This window comes from Hemibagrus wyckioides, linkage group LG04 (genome assembly GCF_019097595.1).
Source record: "Hemibagrus wyckioides isolate EC202008001 linkage group LG04, SWU_Hwy_1.0, whole genome shotgun sequence".
Classification (NCBI taxonomy): Eukaryota; Metazoa; Chordata; class Actinopteri; order Siluriformes; family Bagridae; genus Hemibagrus; species Hemibagrus wyckioides.
This window is the reverse complement of record NC_080713.1, coordinates 14,377,525-14,398,585: the sequence shown is the minus strand read 5'-3', so window position 1 is coordinate 14,398,585 and position 21,061 is coordinate 14,377,525. Positions and strand designations below refer to the sequence as shown.

Sequence of the window (21,061 nt, the reverse complement as noted above, 5' to 3'; positions counted from 1 at the left end):
CTGGAAGACCTCAGTCAGTCTGGATCGGGAACAGCATCTCCAGCACCACCACACTGAGCACTGGAGCTCCTCAGAGCTGTGTGCTCAGTCCATTGCTGTTCACTCTGCTGACTCACGACTGTGCAGCAATGCACAGATCCAACCACATCATCAAGTTCGCCGATGACACGACCGTGGTGGGTCTCATCAGTAAGAACGACGAGTCAGTATACAGAGAGGAGGTGCAACATCTAACAGCCTGGTGCAGAGCCAACAACCTCTCCCTGAATGTCGACAAGACTAAAGAGATGGTTGTTGACTTCATTCTCTGCTGTTCATCGATGGATCCTCAGTGGAGATCGTCAAGAGTACCAAATTCCTTGGTGTTCATCTGGCGGAGAACTTCACCTGGTCACTCAACACCAGCTCCATCAGCAAGAAAGCCCAGCAGTGCCTCTACTTCCTGAAGAGGCTGAGGAAAGCCCATCTCCCTTCCCCTATCCTGACTGTATTCTACAGAGGGACCATTGAGAGTATCCTGAGCAGCTGCATCACTGCCTGGTTTGGGAACTGCACCGTGTTGGATCGCAAGACCCTTCATCGGATAGTGAGGACAGCTGAGATGATCATCGGAGTCTCTCTTCCCTCATCACAGACATTTACACTGCACGCTGCATCCGCAAAGCTAACAGCATTGTGGATGACCCCACACACCCCTCATACACACACTTCACCCTCCTGCCATCTGGAAAGAGGTACCGGAGCATTGGGGCCTTCACAACCAGACTGTGTACAGTTTCTTTCCTCAAGCCATCAGGCTCCTCAACACCCAGGAATGAACGGTTCAACACTCTCTTCTCTCACACACACACACACTCTGGACTGAACTGTATACAACTCTGTCTCTTTCACACACATATACACACACACTCTCTCTCTTGCCTGTGTGGACACACACACAATTTATATTGTTCATTACTTATTGCACTACCTCAACCTGTCATCTGCTGCTATAGTTATATTTATGTTTATTTCAATTTGCACTACCTCAACCGCTGCTGTTGCATTTTTGCACAATATTTTTACATAATTTCATTTTATCTTGTTTTATTTCACTTACATTCCATTACACATGTTCTTTTCTTTCTTTTTCCTTTTCTTTTCTTTCCTGTGTTTTTGTGTTGTCTTTCTTGTATTTATTTATTTATTTATTTATTTTTCTTTGCACTGTCTTGTCTATGCTCTGTTTGCACCCAGCTGCACACTGTGCACTTTATGTGGCTAAGACAAACTTCTGTCCTAGCTCTGTGTTGTTGTTTTTTGTGTTTGATCTTTATGTTGTATGTTTATGTAGCACCAGTTCCTGGAGAAACGTTGTTTCATTTCACTATGTATTTGGATTAGGCTTGTAGTTGGTGATAACATTAAGCCCTTTCCAGACAGAGGCAGAGTTGTTGGTTCGGAATTGCTGTTTCATTCTTTCACCATGCTCTGATTTAGCTCTTCTCACCTCCTCGCTAAATCTGTACTTAGCCTCCTTGTATTTTCCTTTGTCCCCACTTCTGAATGCGGCCTCTTTCTCCGACCTAAGCTGTCTGAGTTTAGCTGTGAACCAGGGTTTGTCATTGTTATAACTAACCCTGGTGCGTGATGAAACGACGCTGTCCTCACAGAAGTTAATGTAGGATGTCACAGTATCTGTATACTCATCCAGACTGTTGGTGGCAGATCTAAAAATGTCCCAGTCTGTACAATCCAAACACCCCTGTAGTTCCCCCACAGCATCACTGGTCCACTTCTTTGATGTCCTCACAACAGGTTTGCAGAGTTTGAGTTTCTGCCTGTATGCAGGAATCAAATGCACCATGATGTGGTCGGAATGGCCCAGTGCAGCACGGGGAACAGCACGATAAGCACAGCTGATGGTGGTGTAGCAATGGTCGATTACGTTCCCCTCTCTTGTCGGGCACTTAATAAACTGTTTGTATTTGGGCAGTTCGTGGGAGAGATTACCTTTGTTAAAGTCTCCTAGGACAATAACCAAGGCATCTGGGTTTGTCCTTTCCACAAATCTCATCAGCCAGTGCGTGCTGCACTTCGCGCATATTGCCCTGCGGCAGGATGTAAACACAGACGAGAATGAATGAGGAGAATTCACAGGGAGAGTAAAGGGCTTACAGTTAGTGGTGAAGGCCTCCAGGTCCGGGGAACAGAGTTGAGACAGTACTTTCACATCGTTGCACCAGCTGTTGTTAATATAGAAACAGATTCCACCACCTTTCGTTTTGCCGGAAAGCTCCGTGTCTGTCCGCTCTAAAAAGATTAAATCCACCCAGTTGTAGCGCAGATTCCGGTATAAGATTACACAGCCACGTTTCCGTGAAGCACAAAACACAAGACGTAGGAAAGCCATGGTTGTGGTCTGGACTGTGACTTGGCCATTCCAATAAATTGCTACATTTAATAAAATTATTGTTTTACACTTTAGTCTGCAAGTCATACAACCTGCTAGTGTTATTCCTCTAACCTGCAAGGCTGGTACCCGAACACAGTTTGACAAATATGGCTTGTTAGTTTCAAGCAGAGTTACAAACGCCAGTAACTGATGCCCATTACTCTGCCCCTCAGCACCTAGAAACAGGGGGAAAATGCATAGTAAAAGAAGGAAAAGAGAATATGAGCATGAGAAGATGTTGTTGAGACATTTATTCTGAATACCAATTGCTTAAGAAATGCATGTAACTTACTGGACTCATATTGAGGGATGTGCAGCAAATCCAAATTACTGGCAAAAACACTGGTGGGGTGAATCACAACACCTTGCTTGTTACGAGTGTGGAACACCTAAACAAAAAACATTCTTGTTATATATTTAATATTATAGAGATACATAATTTCTTAGCAAAAATGTGGGAATGTGTCTCCAGAACCAAGACTGACCATATCCAGCTTATTTTTTTTGTGTGAATGTGTAGCATGTGTGTGGTGTGTGTATGTCTGCCTGCTCTGAATCTTTGCGGGAAGAGTTATGTTCATCAGGCAGGGCCAGCTGTGGGTACAAGCCACGGCACAGCACCAGTCTGAAAAGAGCCTGTTGCTGGGTGGACAGCGTTGCACTGGCATATACATCTCCTTTAAGTTTGCATACATCATGCCGCAGTTTGAACTTCACTTCCTGCGACAAGAATTTAAGTAGAATTTTGTAAAACTGTAGCATGTACAGTTTGTTTGTAAACAAAACAACAAAAAAATTAATTCTAAAAATACTAAATTACTAAAATACTAAATACTGAAAGTCAGAATTGGCAGGAAATTCACGCCGTTATTCATACACCACATCATCTACAATGGATATAAAAAAAGTCTACGCACCTGTTAAAATAGCAGGTTTTGTGATTTAGATAAAAATTATTTTAAAAAAATAAACAAACAAAATAAATAAATAAATCAATACAAAGTGGCCAGCGACAAGCACAAGGCATTTGCTTCTCTGTATCAGCTTGTCCTCAGCATGCAATCTGTATTTATAGCTTTGTTTGTTTAGCATGCTAACACCCTCAGGATTGTGCCTAACATGTTTGACAGGCTTTTGTAGACGTCTTTGCTACCCATTTGTTGAACAACAGAAATATTACATTTAAAAGAGAAAACGTAATGAAGCCTAGTCTCTAGATTTCTGATGCTTCATCAAAAGTTAAGCACCTGTATGTCTAAATCTTGTGCTGCAGAGTCTTTGTCCTTTTTGCTTGACCCTGCTGCCTCCTCATCTGAGTCAGACGACAAACCTTGCTCCAGGCCTTTCTCCAGATACAACACTTTCCTGCGACTGTTCTCCGTTAACTCATGCTCCCTCTTCAGCTGGTGCAGTCTCTGATTTTCAGTCAGCCTCTTCCTGCGCTGGGCCTGGTTCTCAGCCACATAGTATGACTCAGGCTCCACCAGCCCATGACTCCTTAACAGGCCCTGCAACGATGGTACATAATGTATAAAGCATATTTAACTGTCAGTGCAAATAAGGCAATATTCAGTTTACACATAAAGCTAAGTGCACCAACATTAAGACCACAATTACAATTTCTGTCTCCTTTACTTGTAGACTTAATGTATGTACTTTTCTGATGCTTACCTTGAACTGTTTTCTCAGGTTGGCTATCTCATACAGTCTCTGTTCCTCTAGTCCTCTTCTTTTGCACCACTTTTTGGAGCGTCCTCCACTATCCCCTTTCACCTACAGAGGGGAGAAACATGCACAAAAAGTAAACTGTTCATCAGTGACTTTGGTGCAATGCCTGTAACCATTTTAAAGCATCACAAAAATTACATTTAACCTAAATGCATATAGCTGGCTGACCTGAACCCACGCATTGAAGGTACTGAGCAATGTGAAGGGGTCTCCCAGGTCACTTTGCAAGGTTTGGCATGCAGTGGTGCAATCTGGGTTGTGCTGAGTACTACGCAGAAATGGTGACTGAACACTCAGTGCTGCAGCTACAGTCAACACTGGCTCCACCAAGTTGAACAGTGAACCTAGAGCTAGCATTTTACCTAACAAATACACATGAAAGCACACTTAATTATGCTTAATTGTAGTTTGATAACATTTACAGCATTCATAAAAATATTCATAGTAATTGTACATTACTAATTTGTTTGTATTTTTGGAAAAAACTAAAAAGTTTAGTACAAAGTTTATTACAAAAAATCATGGTAAAGTGGGCGAGTGTTGAATTACATTTTAAAATGTAATTAGATAGCAAATAGCAGCAGATAGTTATGGGATTACTCTTATTACATATATCTCTAGCTCATACTAAAATTTATGCTATATTAAAAAACAAATCTCAGAACAAAGATCAAAATCAAATGACATTTAATTATCTCATACCAATAACCACATCCACTGGTAGCTTGGCCAGCAGATTGCCAATGGGGGTGAGCTCTCCTTGAGCATTTAGTGCACCTTGTTCCTTTAGATAACTCACAGACGTCTGAATGCTAAATGCTGCAGGAGGGTCTATGAAGTTAAAAGAACAAGGGTCTCCCAGACCCATACTCTTCATCTGCACAAAGAAAGCATTTCTGTTGTACCTTGCACACTTTTGTTTTCGCTCCACACAATTAGTAACCCAAGGATAATGAAGATTTGATAATACAACATTACCCATGGTGCCATCCTGTCACCCAACACAAAAATTATAGGAAATAAAAACCAACTTCCTTACAAATGTAGTTTTATAGTAGATAACATTATCATATCTATGTGGTAAAGGTGCAAGAGTACAACCAAATATTTGAGTTTAATTGTCCAAAGAGATATTAAACATGAGAACATTCTATAAGACACAGTTAACAGAATTGTTTTTAGTTTTCAATAATGCACAACATGAAAGAACATCTAACAAATAAAAGCATAGCCCATAACTCACTATTTCAGATGTTATGCTCAGGAACACACTTGTAGTGGCCTATAAGTGGTCATTTGCAAGTTTTAATAACACAAATATCCAACTCGGGACAACCATCATGCAAAGTGGAAAAAATATTGATCTGGATGATTGACTTCTCAAAACAGTGATTAGTGTAGTCAGTTTTATAGATTTATAGTTTTATAGATTTCAAAGTACAGTGTGTATGATGATCTAAAACCAATACTGCTATTATCTAATTTAAAATCAGAGATGGAAATGTTGATATCATGTAACTTGTTTATCAAGGAAGGAACTGGTAACTGAGAGGAAATTTCTGGTCATATTTAGCAGTTATAGACAGGGAATTATTAGTAGCAACTTCACCTCAAATGCAGATCAAACACAAGGTACTCTGGCTGTAACCCAGGAAAAAAGGAGCTTTTCGATTTTTATTATTATTTCAGTCCAGTAATCAAAGTATTTAAAACCAACTTCCATGCTTATGTGCTATGATTTCTTTAGCTGTACATCAGTCATATTTGTCTTGTGTTTATTTGTTTAGGTTTTGATAATGGGAGGTTTACAATCTCAGTTTCTGTGCTTTAGTTAATGTACATAGCGGTTGATGTTGCTCACTCTTTCTTTATGACATCCAGTCCTGGCCTTGCTATTCCATTACTGCAGCATTCTTTCATGCTTTTCGTTATGATCTAGCACTACATTAAATGCTAGCTTGGTTGAGCTGAAAGAAGAAGTATTAGAGAACTTGAGTACCTGTAGCACTAACATGTCTAGAGCCACTCGATGGATCTCAGGAATAGGGTATGGGGCAAAGGCCTCATAGTCTGACTCAGCATAGAGCCGATAGCACACTCCTGGACCTGTTCGACCTGCACGACCTTTTCTCTGCTCAGAACTGGCACGACTAATCCAATACTCCTGAAGTCTCTGCATCTTGGCTTTTGGGTCAAAAGTCATTTCCTTCACTTTGCCTACAGATCACATGGTACAGAAAAAACAACAAAAAAAATATACATTTACTAAATGGTGGATTGAAATCTAACAATAGTAAAACTGCAGAGTTTGCTCTTTTCTTTAGTGAAATTACTGTACCTGAGTCAACAACAAAGCGCACCCCATCAATGGTCACTGAGGTTTCAGCTATGTTGGTGGAAATGATACATTTTCTCAACCCAGGGGGAGCAATGTCAAATACCTTGGAAACAAAAGTTCATTAATTCATTTCACTTCAGTATCAGTTTTAATATCAGCAGAATCACCCCAAAATACACAGCTTATTCCAGAAACATAGCATGAGCATAGTTTTGAATAGTATGGCAGTCTATCACAGGGGAACATGCCTGCATACACACACACACACACTTACTTACTTGCACACTCACTCACAGACAGAAAGCATTTTAGAGTAGGAAACCCAATGCTGAATACATACTGCATTAAAAAATCCAAATACTTTACCCTTGGCTGTTATGAGTAGTATGTGGATAGATTGTCACAGAATCTATTATTTTACAAATCTACTATTTCCCAGGTAATGTAAAATATTACATATTATGACATTACATAACTTGTACAAAGGAAATAAAGACTTTAAAGATTTCACTGCTTAAAAACAATGCTATTCTGCTAAAAATACAGTAAAACCCTTTATTAACCCAGGACATTAATCTTACATTTGCTACCCTGCCATTAGTCACTTAGTAGCCATCTCAGTTATCCGATCAAATCTCAGGCATCACAGTGCTTCATTTCAAGTAACACTTGCTTAATAATGGCTCCAAAGAACAAAAATAGCACCATGATGTTGGAGAGAAGTTGTCAATTACTTTAGTTGTTAATATTCTTTTCATCACAAGAAAAAGAAAAAGAAGAAAATGAAGTGGTCTAAATATAGTGCAAATAGATAATTGAGAGTGAGCAAGCGAGCGAGCGAGACTGACCAAATTCACATAACTTTTATTATTATAATTTTATTATTGGCTATTATTACCTTAGTCTTATTGTGCCTAATTTACAAATCTTTATCACTGGTATGTACACTAGGTACAGTTTATTGTGTCTGCTACAATCCATGCTTCATGCATCTGATGGGTGACTGGAATCTATAATCCAAAGATAAGAGGGGCCCACTTTATCGTGACCTTTACCAAAAACATCTGTTTGAGACACTGTACCGTACTGTACTGTTTAATAACTGTACCTCTTTGAACCTTCTTAATTGTGATTTACCTTATCCTGCTGTGCCAGTGACAATGTGCTGTGCAGAGGCAGCACGATCCAACGACTGGTGTGTGCAGCATAGGTTTGGCATGCCTCCATGATAGTGGAGATTTCAGCTGTACCACTAAGGAAAATCAGAAGATCGCCTCGTTCCTCAGGGGGATAGCGTTGGTCAACGGCCTGCAGCACACGTAGGTATGGTCTTGGGTCCAGCTTCTCCAGGTGGGACACCTGTTCTTTTTGAGGGATGGGCTGGTATATCACCTAAATGAAGACACATGAATATCCTTCTTATGGAAACCAAATAGTAACTAGTTATGTCCTGATCCACTCAGTATCTGCCTCAGTAAGGAAAGCTGGGGATTTATTTTTTATTTATTCACAGTAGTGTTTTATCATCACTCTCCATATACAGAAAAATGTCATTTGAGCCTAAAGCCTGCATGGTACTTTTTTACAATAATAATAATAATAATAAAAAAGAATTACACCCATACCTATTTGTATTTTCATTAAAGCTTGAGTATTGGCATAATTAGCTGCATTTGAATGCATGTGGTGCGCAGTAGTGAGGGAAAAAGATATTCTATAAACATTTTAAAATTAAATAAAATTAGCTTTAGATTCCTGTCAAAATCTGTATTTATCTGTTTATAAATAAACTATTGGTTCCCCTTAATTATCATGTTTTCAAGCCCTTGGACAACTCCTCTGTCGTGAAGATTATGTGGCACATCCAATATACAAGCCCCTGTGTATGAGCTGTTACTATAGAAGCAATAATCTATTACAATAATATTAATATATTAACGTTAATATTAACCTGTCATTCATATTACAGCTGTCTGAGCTAAGCCGTTTTACAAAAATAACAGAAAATTCAGATTTTATTTTTCCTTACCTGAATGGGGAATAATCTACCTGGCACCTGCAGCACAGGTGCATTGTTGAAGTAGCTGGAGAAGAGTTTGATGTTGATGGTGGCAGACATAAGAACTAAGTGCAGGTCTGGCCGCTGGTGAAGCAAGGAGTGGAGCACACCCAACAGGAAGTCACAATGCAGGTGTCTTTCATGAACCTCATCCACAATCACTACATTGTACTGGGATAACAAAGGATCATGCTGTATCTGCCTGAGGAGCAGACCTTCAGTCAGGAACAGGAGTTTAGTGATTGATGTGCGCCTGCTCTCAAAGCGGATCTGGTAACCAACCTGAGGAAAAAACAGGCATAAAGAACACCAAGCTTCAACTTCAATATATTAATCATCTGACTAGAAAGTTTTGAGATGAAATATTATATACTGGTAGGAATGACATTGTTGTCATTAACAAAGAAAATTACACTAACTAACTAACACTACAAGTCAGTATTTAGCCGATAGTGACATAAAACACTGGATAAATAATTAGACTATACTGGATTTGCCACTCTGTGATCTGTCCCACGCAGCTTTATGCCAACACCTTCATTTTTACAGTTTATTGTGTATAGATTACATTTATAAAACAAGAGGCAAGAAATATTGCAGACTATAAAATAAAATCATATAAAATCTTTATTTGGTACCGTTGGGAGAGAAATCTATACTATATAAACTATATTACATGTATCTTTAATTCAGACTTTTTAGATTCATTTTAGATTCATATTCACTTGTGTGAATATGCTATTTACCCATCAGCATAACAATGCTAACAACAAATGCTGACATCTGATATGTTTGGGTGCAAATCAGACTGAGTAAAATCACAGTAAATAATTTTTATCCAGACACCCAACACCCAACTGTGTTTATCCAAAGTCAGGCAAATTCAGGCATATGAATGTCTAATGTGTGTAAGAATCTTATGAATGTGATTGTGACTATTTCGTCCTAATTAAAAGCTGACTGTGTTTTAACTTTAAATTTATACGCGGTCAAGTTGGGGTAGCCTTCTCAATCATATGTTCTTCCCCTGTGCTTACATAGTGACAAATTCACAGCATTACAATTAAATGTTTTATACTATATATGCAGGTATTTCATTTAAATCTATAACACCATCATACACACTGCTGTTTAAGGAGGCAAATACACATCACTCATCATAGTTAGCTGGCAACCATGGTTCTTACCCCCTCTTTGCAAGTTCAAAGTGCATCATAACTACTGATTAATTAATTTGCGAGTTGCAATAATGTTATTTCCCACATCAGCACATTCGACGTGCAAAGTGGGGAAAAAATAGATTCAAGAAGCTTTTATTGTCATTTCAACCACATATAGCTGATGCAGTACATAGTGAAATGAAACAACATTTCTCCAGGACCCTGGTGCTACATAAACATACAACATACAAGTTCAAACATAAAAACACAACAACAGAGAGCTATGACATAAGTGTGTCTTAGCCACATAAAGTGCAAAGTGTGCAACTAGGTGCAAACAGAGCAACGACAAGACAGTGCAGAAACAATAAGTGCAAAGGCAACAACAACAAAAAAAAAAAACAGGACACTTAGCGCCGAAAAAGAACATGTGCAATGAAATAAAATGAAATGAGGTAACTAATAACATATGTGATTGGAAACATATAGCAGCCTGACACGTGTATTGTGCAAAAAATGCAGTAGAAGCGTTTGAGGTAGTGCAAGTATAGATAAAGATAGCAGCAGATGAAATATTAACAGGGGTTGAGGTAGTGCAATAAGTAATGAATAATATAAGTCTGTTCACACAGGTGAGTGTGTGTGTGTGTGTGTGAGTGAGAGAGAGAGAGAGTGAGAGAGAGAGACAGAGTTATGTACAGTTCAGTCCTGTGTGTGTGTGAGAGAGAGTGTTTTTGTACAGTTTAGTCCTGGGTGTTGAGGAGCCTGATGGCTTAAGGGGAGAAACTGTTCAACAGCCTGGTTGTGAGGGCCGAATGCTTCAGTACCTCTTTCCAGATGGCAGGAAGGGAAAGATTGTGTGTACGGGGGGGGGGGGGGTCATCCACAATGCTGTTTGCTTTACGGATGCAACGTGTAGTGTAAATGTCCGTGATAGAGAGGAAAGAGACTCCAACGATCTTTTCAGCTGTCCTCACTATCCGCTGAAGGGTCTTGCACTGCTAGGCTTCTTTGCTGATGGAGCTGGTGTTGAGTGACCAGGTGAAGTTTTCTGCCAGATGAACACCAAGGAATTTGGTGCTCTTGAAGATCTCCACAGAGATCTGTCGATAAACAGCAGAGAATGGTCACTCTGTGCTCTCCTGAAGTCAACAACCATCTCTTTAGTCTTGTTGACGTTCACGGACAGATTGTTGACCTTACACCAGACCGTTAGTTGTTGCACCTCCTCTCTGTATGCTGATTCATCGTTCTCGTTGATGAGACCCACCACGGTCGTGTCATTGGCGAACTTGATGATGTGGTTGGAGCTGTGCACTGCTGCACAGTCGTGAGTCAGCAGAGTGAACAGCAGTGGACTGAGCACACAGCTCTGTGAAGCTCCAGTCTATGAGCAGCATTTGTACGTATGAATCCTTACAGTCCAGGTGTGTGAGGGCCAGATAGAGGGTTGTGGTGATGGCATCGTCTGTGGAGCAGTTAGGACGATACGCAAACTGCAAGGGGTCCAGTGGGGGTGGTATCTGTGTCTTGATGTGCCTCATGATGAGTCTCTTGAAGCATTTCATCACGATTGGTGTGAGTGCGACAGGACGATAGTCATTGAGGCAGGAAACCGTAGACTTCTTAGGCACAGGGACGATGGCCATTGTCTTGAGGCACGTTGGAACGATGGCACTGCTCAGGGAGATGTTGTGCGGAATAAGAAATATACAGAAATTATATATAGATGAATTTACAGTGTATGCAATAGTATGAAATATACATATGAATAAATATGAATAACTTTACAGCTGGATGGATATGCAGGGAGTATACATATACACACACACCTATATACCTCTATGAATATACATATCTATGTGCAGACTATACAAACGAATGTACAGAGAGTATTTACAGAGATATATTACATCATTGCTGGGTTTATCAGTGTGTGGGGGGAGGTTACTGTCCCTGTAAGGAGGTTAGTGAAGCTGAGTCCACCAAGGTAACTACTGTGGGATAAAAACTGTTCCTCAGCCTGCTGCTTTTGGCTTTTAGGCATCTGAAACTTTTTCCAGAGGGAAGGAGAGAAAACAGTTTATGTGCAGGGTGAGAGGAGTCCTTCACGATGCTGCGAGCCTTATGCAGACATCGTTTCTTATAGACGTCCTCAATGGCAGGGAGAGTCCCAATGATACGTTGGGCGGTTTTCACCACCCTTTGAATCGATTTACGGTCCGAGACAGAGTAGTTCCCGTAACAGACTGTAATACAGCTGGTTAGGATGCTCTCTACTGCACAACGGTAGAAATTGTTCATTATGTCTGTAGAGAGGTGATTCTTCCTCAGTAATCTCAGGAAGAAGAGACGCTGGGATGCTTTCTTGAGCAGACTGGAGGTGTTGGAGAACCAAGTTAAGTCCTCAGAGATGTGGACCCCCAGGAACTTGAAGCTGGTAACACGTTCAACCATCGTCCCATTGATGTACACAGGGGAGTGTGTGTTACCCCTTCTCCTCCTTAAGTCCACAATGAGCTCCTTGGTTTTACTGGTGTTCAGGAGCAGGTTATTGTCGGCACACCACTCGGCCAAGTGCTTTACCTCTTCCCTGTAGTTTGTCTCATCGTTGTCATTGATGAGTCCAATCACTGTTGTATCATCTGCAAACTTTATTATGGTATTAGAACCATGCACAGGGCTGCAGTCATGTGTGTACAGTGAAAACAGGAAGGGGCTCAGTACACAGCCTTGTGAAACGCCAGTGTTCAGTATGATGTTATTGGATTTTACATTCTGTGGCCTGTTGGTCAGAAAATCCAGTATTCAGCCGCATAGAAAGGTGTTGATACCAAGATCAGCAAGTTTCCTAATCAGCCTGGAGGGGATGACTGTGTTGAATGCCGAGCTGAAATCAACAAACAGCATTCTTGTATAGGTGTTCTTGTTGTCCAGGTGAGACAGTACAGTGTGTAATGTTAGAGAGACAGCATCCTCGATGCTCCTATTCTCATGGTAGGCAAACTGATGAGGGTCCAGTGAAGGTGGTAGGCTTGTCTTAATATGCGCTAGGACTAACCACTCAAAGCACTTCATGATTATGGGTGTAAGTGCTACCGGGCGATAGTCATTAAGGCACGTGGGTTTGGAATGTTTAGGCACTGGCACAATGGAGGTGGATTTAAAGCAAGTTGGCACTGTTGCTTGGGATAAGGACAGATTGAAGATGTCCATCATGACCTCAGACAGCTGTTCCGCACAGGTCCTCAGCACACGTCCAGGTACTCCATCGGGGCCAGCAGCTTTACGATTATGGATCCTGCTTAAGGCAGCATTTCTGTGGTGGAAAGTGTGAGGGGCTGGTAGTTCACAGGTGGTCTTGTAGTGGTTGTCTCCTGGTGGCTTTGATCAAGTGAGCATAGAAGTTATTTAGCTCGTTGAGGAAGGAGACTTCTGTGGATATGGGGGCAGAGTGGGCGGGCTTGTAGTCACTGATGATTTGGATGCCCTGCCACATACGCCGAGGGTCAGAGTTGTTGAAATGTTCTTCAATCCTCAGCTTGTAGCTCCACTTGGCCTTGTCGATACCCCTCTTCAGGTCGGCTCTGGATGCGCTGTAGGCCTGTACATCTCCTGATCTGAAGGCAGCATTCCGGGCCTTGAGCAGGAGACGAACTTCCCTATTCATCCATGGCTTCTGATTAGGGTATGTCATAATTTGTTTTTGAGTGGTTACACTGTTGATGGTGGCTTTGATGTAGTCCAAAACAGAAGAGGTGTATTGATTAATGTCCGTGTGAGAGTCAGAAGTAGCTTGAGAGGCAAACCTGCTCCAATCCGTATGATGAAATCGGTCCTGTAGTACAGTGTCTGTCTCTTCAGTCCACACTCTGATAGATGTTAATGAGGGCTTCACATGTGTAATGAGCGGAGTGTATTTGGGGAGTAAGAACAATGAAAGGTGATCAGACTGTCCCAGGTGGGGGAGGGTTAAAACTCTGTATGCCTTGATTATATTTGTATAGACATGATCCAGTGTTTTGCTTTCTCTTGTATGACACTCAACATGTTGATAAAATTTTGGGAGTACTGTTCTCAAGTTAGAGTGATTAAAATCCCCCGCAGCAATGAAAGCAGCCTCAGGGTAAACGGTCTGTTGTTTGCTAATAGCTTCATGCAGTTCTTTCATAGCAGTCTTAGCATTAGCATCCGGTGGTATGTATACAGCAGTTATAATAGTTGCAGTAAACTCCCTCGGAAGATAGAAGGGTCTACATTTAATGATTAAGAATTCCACATCAGCAGAACAGTGACTCACCACGATAGTGCAGTTTGTGCACCAGGCTTTGTTTACGTAAATACATAAACCTCCACCTTTGGTCTTCCCAGAGCCTTCTGTTGTCCTGTCCGCTCGTAGGATGAAGCGTCCAGCTAGTTCGATTGCGCTATCAGGAACACTGCTGCTCAGCCATGTTTCCGTGAATATTAAGATGTTGCAGTCCATTAATCTTTTGTTGCTGGCAATACGAAGTTCGTCCATCTTATTCACCAGAGACTGCACATTAGCAAGGAAAATGCTGGGTAAGGAAAGCCGGTGTGGTGTTAGCCTTAGCTTAGCTCGTAGCCCTCCGCGCTTCCCCCGCCTTTGTTTACGGTCTCTTCGCCGCCTACGAGCACTTCCGCCTAGCTGGGGATAGCCTGTAGCCCCCAATGATTTGGAGATTTCAGCGGTTAAGAAACGAAAGTTCACAATGCCAATGTTTGTTTGTTGTAATCCAATTTCTAAGAGTTCTTGTCTGCTGTATGAAGTTAGACAGAGAGTATTTTGTATGAACAAACTGACTATGACCAGGTAAATAACTACTAATCCGCAGACTCTGGAGAGATGCAGAGCCTCGCGTTGTGCACCTCTAGGTTGTATTATTGTAATGCCTTACTGTCTGGATGTTCCAGTAGGAGCATAAACAAGCTCCAGTTAGTCCAGAATGCAACAGCTAGAGTCCTAACTAGAACCAGAAGATATGAACACATCACTCCTATTTTAGCCACACTAGGCTCCCAGTCAAATTTCGCATTGATTATAAAATTCTGTTAATGACCTATAAAGCACTAAATGGTCTCGCGCCACAGTACTTGAGCAATCTTTTAGTCTTTTATGATCTGCCACGCCTACTACGATCAACCGATCTACTTCCAATTAGTGTTCGGGATCTCAATGTTTAAGTCTAGGCTGAAGACGCATTTTTTTAGTCAAGCTTTTAATATATAGTTTTCTTAGTTAAAGGAGCAGATCTGGAAGGTCCATGGGCATAGAGTGTTTGGTGTACTGGGATATTTGGATGCTGTCAAAACATTATTGCTGCTAGCTCATCCACAATAATGGCAATGGTGGTATTTTATACACAGTGTCTGCAGAAACTCCTGAAAATGAATGTTAACAATTTTCATATATTCACTACATCTCCATCCAGATGGGGTCCTGGAATAATTTCCTGTTGTATAGGATCTACTCTGTGACTTTATTTCCAATGATTTTTCAGACCACTGCTAAGAAAATTACAGGCTGATCTGTTTTTCATGAGGTATAAAATTAAAATGTTTTGACTTTCTGTGTTGCTGGAACTTTAATACTTTTACATATTTATATACTCACTTATGTGATATATTCAATACCATCATTCCAACTCTACTACAGGACAAGTTCTCTCAGCTGAATGTGCATGCACACACACACACAAACAAATACATTTACATTTCTGGCATTTGGCAGATGCTCTTATCCAAAGTGACATACAAAAGTGCTTTGGGTCTCCATCAATGAATATATTAACACTGGTTCAATAGGTTACAGACTTAGGATACTATTAGGCTAAAATTGAGTTGTTTTTTTTTAAACATATAACAATACAATAAAACAGGGAAAAGCTAAAAAAAAAAAAAAAAAGCTAGCTTAAGTGCTTCAGGAAAAGTTTGGTCTTCAGACATCGTTTGAAGATGGTCAGTGACTCGGCTGTATAGACATCTAGGGTAAGTTCATCCCACCACCTCAGTGCCAGAACAGAGAAGAGTCTAGATGTATACCTACCTTTTACCCTGAGAGATGGTGGGACCAGTCGAGCAGTGCTAGTGGACCTGAGGTAGCGAGGTGCAGTGCGAGGAGTAATAAGATCTTTGAGATAAGATGGTGCTGGTCCATTCTTGGCTTTGTAAGCAAGCGTCAGTGTTTTGAATCTGATGCAAGCAGCTACCGGAAGCCAGTGGAGGGAAAGCAGCAGTGGGGTGATGTGGGAGAACTTAGGCAGGTTGAAAACAAGCCGTGCAGCTGCATTTTGGATCATTTGCAGTGGATGAATTGCATTCAGAGGAAGACCTGCCAGTAAAGAGTTGCAGTAGTCTAGTCTCAAAATAACCAGAGACTGAACAAGCACTTGAGTAGCCTGTGTGGATAGGAATGGTCGAATACTTCTGATGTTGTACAGAAGAAACTGACATGAGCATGTCACATTAGCAACATGGGAGGAAAAGGACAGTTGATTGGTTACCCCAAGGTTGCGAGCAGTGGCTAAAGGGGAAATCATTAAGTTGTTCAGAGATAATGCAAGATCCTAGGCTGGGGATGAATCACCTGGGATGACCAGCAGTTCAGTTTTGCTGGGATTAAGTTTCAGCTAATGGGCTGTCATCCAAGATTAAATGTCCTCCAGACATGTTGAGATCCGAGCAGAAGCCATAGTATCTGAGGGAGGGAAGGAGAAGATAAGTTGGGTGTCATCAGCATAGCAGTGGTATGAAAAGCCATATGAGGATATAACTTTGCCAAGAGAGTGGGTGTAGAGGGAGAAAAGAACAGGACCAAGTACTGAGCCTTGTGGGACACCAGTAGAGAGTCTGCGTAGTGCAGATGTCAATCCCTTCCATGTTACCTGATATGAGCGGCCATACAGGTAGGAAGCAAACCATTCCCATGCTGTTCCACAAATTCCAAGATACCTGAGGGTGGACAAGAGAGTCTTGTTAACCAACTGTGCTGCAGAAAGGTCGAGCAGGATGAGGACAGATGACAGCTTGGCTGATCTAGTGAAAGGAACTTTGAATGCTTCAGCATACCAAGACATTTTGGACAATTCCATGCTCCCAGCTTTGTGGGAACAGTTTGGAGCTGGCCTCTTCCTCTTCCAACATGACTGTGCACCAGTGCACAAAGCAAGGTCCATAAAGACATGGATGACAGAGTCTGGTGTGGATGAACTTGACTGGCCTGCACAGAGTCCTGACCTCAACCCGATAGAACACCTTTGGGATGAATTAGAGCGGAGACTGAGAGCCAGGCCAACATCAGTGTGTGACCTCACGAATGCGCTTCTGGAAGAATGGTCAAAAATTCCCATAAACACACTCCTAAACCTTGTGGACAGCCTTCCCAGAAGAGTTGAAGCTGTTATAGCTGCAAAGGGTGGACCGACATCATATTGAACCCTATGGATTAGGAATGGGATGTCACTTAAGTTCATATGCGAGTCAAGGCAGGTGAGCAAATACTTTTGGCAATATTGTGTACATACATGCATACATACAGTATCTCACAAAAGTGAGTACACCCCTCACATTTTTGTAAATATTTTATCTCTTCATGTGACAAGACTGAAGAAATGACATTCTGCTACAATGTAAAGTAGTGAGTGTACAGCCTGTATAACAGTGTACATTTGCTGTCCCCTCAAAATAACTCAACACACAGCCATTAATGTCTAAACCGTTGGCAACAAAAGTGAGTACACCCCTAAGTGGAATTGTCCAAATTGGGCCCAAAGTGTCAATATTTTGTGTGGCCACCATTATTTTCCAGCACTGCCTTAACCCTCTTGGGCATGGAGTTCACCAGAGCTTCACAGGTTGCCACTGGAGTCCTCTTCCACTCCTCCATGATGACATCACAGAGCTGGTAGATGTTAGAGATCTTGCGCTCCCCCACCTTCCGTCTGAGGATGCCCCACAGATGCTCAATACGGTTTAGGTCTAGAGACATGCTTGGTCAGTCCATCACCAAGGCAGTGGTCGTCTTGGAGGTGTATTTGGGGTCGTTATCATGTTGAAATACTGCCCTGCGGCCCAGTCTCCGAAGGGCGGGGATCATGCTCTGCTTCAGTATGTCACAGTATATGTTGGCATTCATGGTTCCTTCAATGAACTGTAGCTCCCCAGTGCCTGCAGCACTCATGCAGGCCCAGACCATGACACTCCCACCACCATGCTTGACTGTAGGCAAGGCACACTTGTCTTTGTACTCCTCACCTGGTTGCCACCACACACGCTTGACACCATCTGAACAAAATAAGTTTATCTTGGTCTCATCGGACCACAGGACATGGTTCCAGTAATCCATGTCCTTAGTCTGCTTGTCTTCAGCAAACTGTATGCGGGCTTTCTTGTGCATCATCTTTGGTAGAGGCTTCCTTCTGGGACAACAGCCATGCAGACCAATTTGATGCAGTGTGCGGCGTATGGTCTGAGCACTGACAGGCTGACCCCCCACCCCTTCAACCTCTGCAGCAATGCTGGCAGCACTCATACGTCTATTTCCCAAAGACAACCTCCGGATATGACGCTGAGCATGTGCACTCAACTTCTTTGGTCAACCATGGCGAGGCCTGTTCTGAGTGGAACCTGTTCTGTAAAACTGCTGTATGGTCTTGCCCACCGTGCTGCAGCTCAGTTTCAGGGTCTTGGCAATCTTCTTATAGCCTAGGCCATCTTTATGTAGAGCAACAATTCTTTTTTTCAGATCGTCAGAGGTGCCATTTTGAACTTCCAGTGACCAGTATGAGAGGGTGTGAGAGCGATAACACCAAATTTAACACACCTGCTCCCCTTGTAACACTAATGAGTCACATGACACTGGGGAGGGTAAATGGCTAATTGGGCCCAATTTGGACATTTCCACTTAGGGGTGTACTCACTTTTGTTGCCAACGTTTTAGACATTAATGGCTGTGTGTTGAGTTATTTTGAGGGGACAGCAAATTTACACTGTTATACAGGCTGTACACTCACTACTTTACATTGTAGCAGAGTGTCATTTCTTCAGTGTTGTGACATGAAAAGATATAATAAAATATTTACAAAAATGTGAAGGGTGTACTCACTTTTGTGAGATACTGTACATACACTATATTGCCAAAAGTTTTGGGATGTCTACTTTAACATGCACATGAAATGTAATGAAATCCCATTCTTCATCCTTAGGGTTTAATATGGAGTTGGCTTGCCTGAAAAACAACCCCACACCATAATCCCCCCTCCACCAAACTTTACACTTGGAGTGCAGTCAGGCAAGTACTGTTCAACCGGCAACCGCCAAACCCAGACTTGTACATCAGATTGCCAGACAGAGAAGTGTGATTTAATGAAAGGGTACCAACAAATTTGTCCACGTGTAGAGTAATACCTCACACATCCACAAGGTTACATTCCAGGACCCATGGTGAATGATGAGGTTTCGCGGATGTTCAGTCACTAAAATGCTAATACTGTACTATAAATGCTTATTTTTAGAGTTTAAACCCTAAATATGACCACAATCATGCTCCCAAAACACTTTAATTTCATTTAAAAGTTAGCTTAATACATTACCCTTAAAAAAGAAAAATGTTTGACGTGAAAATAGAGTACGGTATCGTCTATATAAAAACCAATGAAAAAATCAATGAGATCACACTTATTCAGGGAATATATGCGTGTGCTGAACCAAGCACAAGGTGCAGGGAGATGAACCGTGACATCACACATACAAAGCATCGTAGCTACCAGCCAATCAGCAGCTAGGTAAAATGCTCTGTGATTGGCTACTTCCAACCCTTCCAGCCAATAGTGTGTTGTAATGGCGGTACTGTATGCACGTCATATCGCCGACATTCGATATCATTAAAATAACATCTATATTTTATTCATATTGATATTTTATTGATTTTACTTTTATATTTATATTACTAAATTAATAAACTAAATTGTTCTTAATAATTTCGCATTAAAAGCATGAAAATGTATAAATTGCCATGAAATTAGCCGTAAACACTTCTGCAGGATTTTGCGGGTCTGTGAAAAATTTGCGGATGCAAATTAGTTAGGTTCCAATGCAGGTTTGCGGATCATTGAAGCCGCGAATCCTGAGATGCGGATCTGCCAGGTATTACTGTATACACGTTTTAAAAATGCTAATACATTTTCCCTTTCAGTTGTATAACAAATTAGTTCTTTCACATAACTTTTGTACTAAGTAACAGTCTTTCAAACCGAAATGGAGATTATCTCAAGTTTGAAGAACAATGGAATAAATTCATGAACAGACAGAGGAAAAGACTGAATTGATATATTCACAGGTTAATTTTTAGGAATCAGAAACAGATAAAAGAACAAACTAAATGAGAAAAGCTATGTTCAAATAAATGTTTTTGTAACATCCACAACAGGCAGAACAGTTGGTGAAAGGCGAGAAACATGCCATTTTTTCCGACTGACAACTGGTAAGTAAATAAGCAAAGTTTACATTTAACCTGCAGAAAAAAAATCCTGAAAATCTTGAATGTGCTTTAAGAAAGGAATGCATTTGCACACTCAATCTCCCTATTTGCAGTCAGGAGGACAATCTCCTTGTCTACAGTCTGTATATGTTTTCATCGTTCTTTTTTCAAAAGTGATAATTTCTGACTTAGCACACAAGTATCCTTGCAATTAACAGGATGAGGGAGAATGTTAAAATAACTCAAAGGTTAGCAGTTCCATGACATAATGAAGAGTATCACAGTTAGCTTCAAGAAACTGTGTAACTGCTGATTTCCAGGACTTTCATTACAGAAAAGAAGACCAAATGCAAGTGAAATCTTTCACTGGTTCTGTTTGCGGCCGAATTTTTTAAAAGTGTTTGCACATTAAACATAATATTATAAGCGGAAAGAGCTTGAAAAATGCTTTACAGAAGCATTGAAAATATCTCTATTATAACTAGATTAGATCATAGAGATATGATCTTTTGAAATTTGAAATTTCTGAACATTTTCTGATATAAAAGGCTTAAAAGCAACTGTTTTCAATGATTTTCATCGATTTCTTTTACAAATTCTTATTTTGGAGATATAAACATGAAATCTGGCAGTTTTTTGTTTGTTTTTTCTGCTCTTTCCATTTCTGATATTATTTTGAATGTATGACTGCATGTAATTAAGATACAGTAATCCCCCATTTATCGCGGGGGTTACGTTCCAAACCCACCCGAGATGAACGAAAATCCGCGATACACAGACCCCACCACCAAATGCTTTTTTTTTATTGTTTAAGCAGTAAATTACCCTCCCACAATCTTTAAAC

General features: G+C 41.1%; 1 protein-coding gene across 1 annotated transcript in view; it reads right to left on the bottom strand.

The window, feature by feature from the left end:
• dhx34 (DEAH (Asp-Glu-Ala-His) box polypeptide 34) overlaps positions 1-21,061 on the bottom strand; it is a 40,932-nt gene that overhangs the window by 7,126 nt on the left and 12,745 nt on the right. The window contains exons 2-12 of the mRNA XM_058387212.1: positions 8,530-8,841; positions 7,638-7,892; positions 6,501-6,603; positions 6,162-6,379; positions 4,865-5,039; positions 4,331-4,524; positions 4,106-4,207; positions 3,682-3,942; positions 2,981-3,154; positions 2,727-2,823; positions 2,507-2,610 (exon numbers count right to left, since the gene is read on the bottom strand). Of these exons, the coding sequence (XP_058243195.1) occupies positions 2,507-2,610; positions 2,727-2,823; positions 2,981-3,154; positions 3,682-3,942; positions 4,106-4,207; positions 4,331-4,524; positions 4,865-5,039; positions 6,162-6,379; positions 6,501-6,603; positions 7,638-7,892; positions 8,530-8,841 (1,995 nt within the window). The remainder of the gene's footprint in view (positions 1-2,506; positions 2,611-2,726; positions 2,824-2,980; positions 3,155-3,681; positions 3,943-4,105; positions 4,208-4,330; positions 4,525-4,864; positions 5,040-6,161; positions 6,380-6,500; positions 6,604-7,637; positions 7,893-8,529; positions 8,842-21,061) is intronic.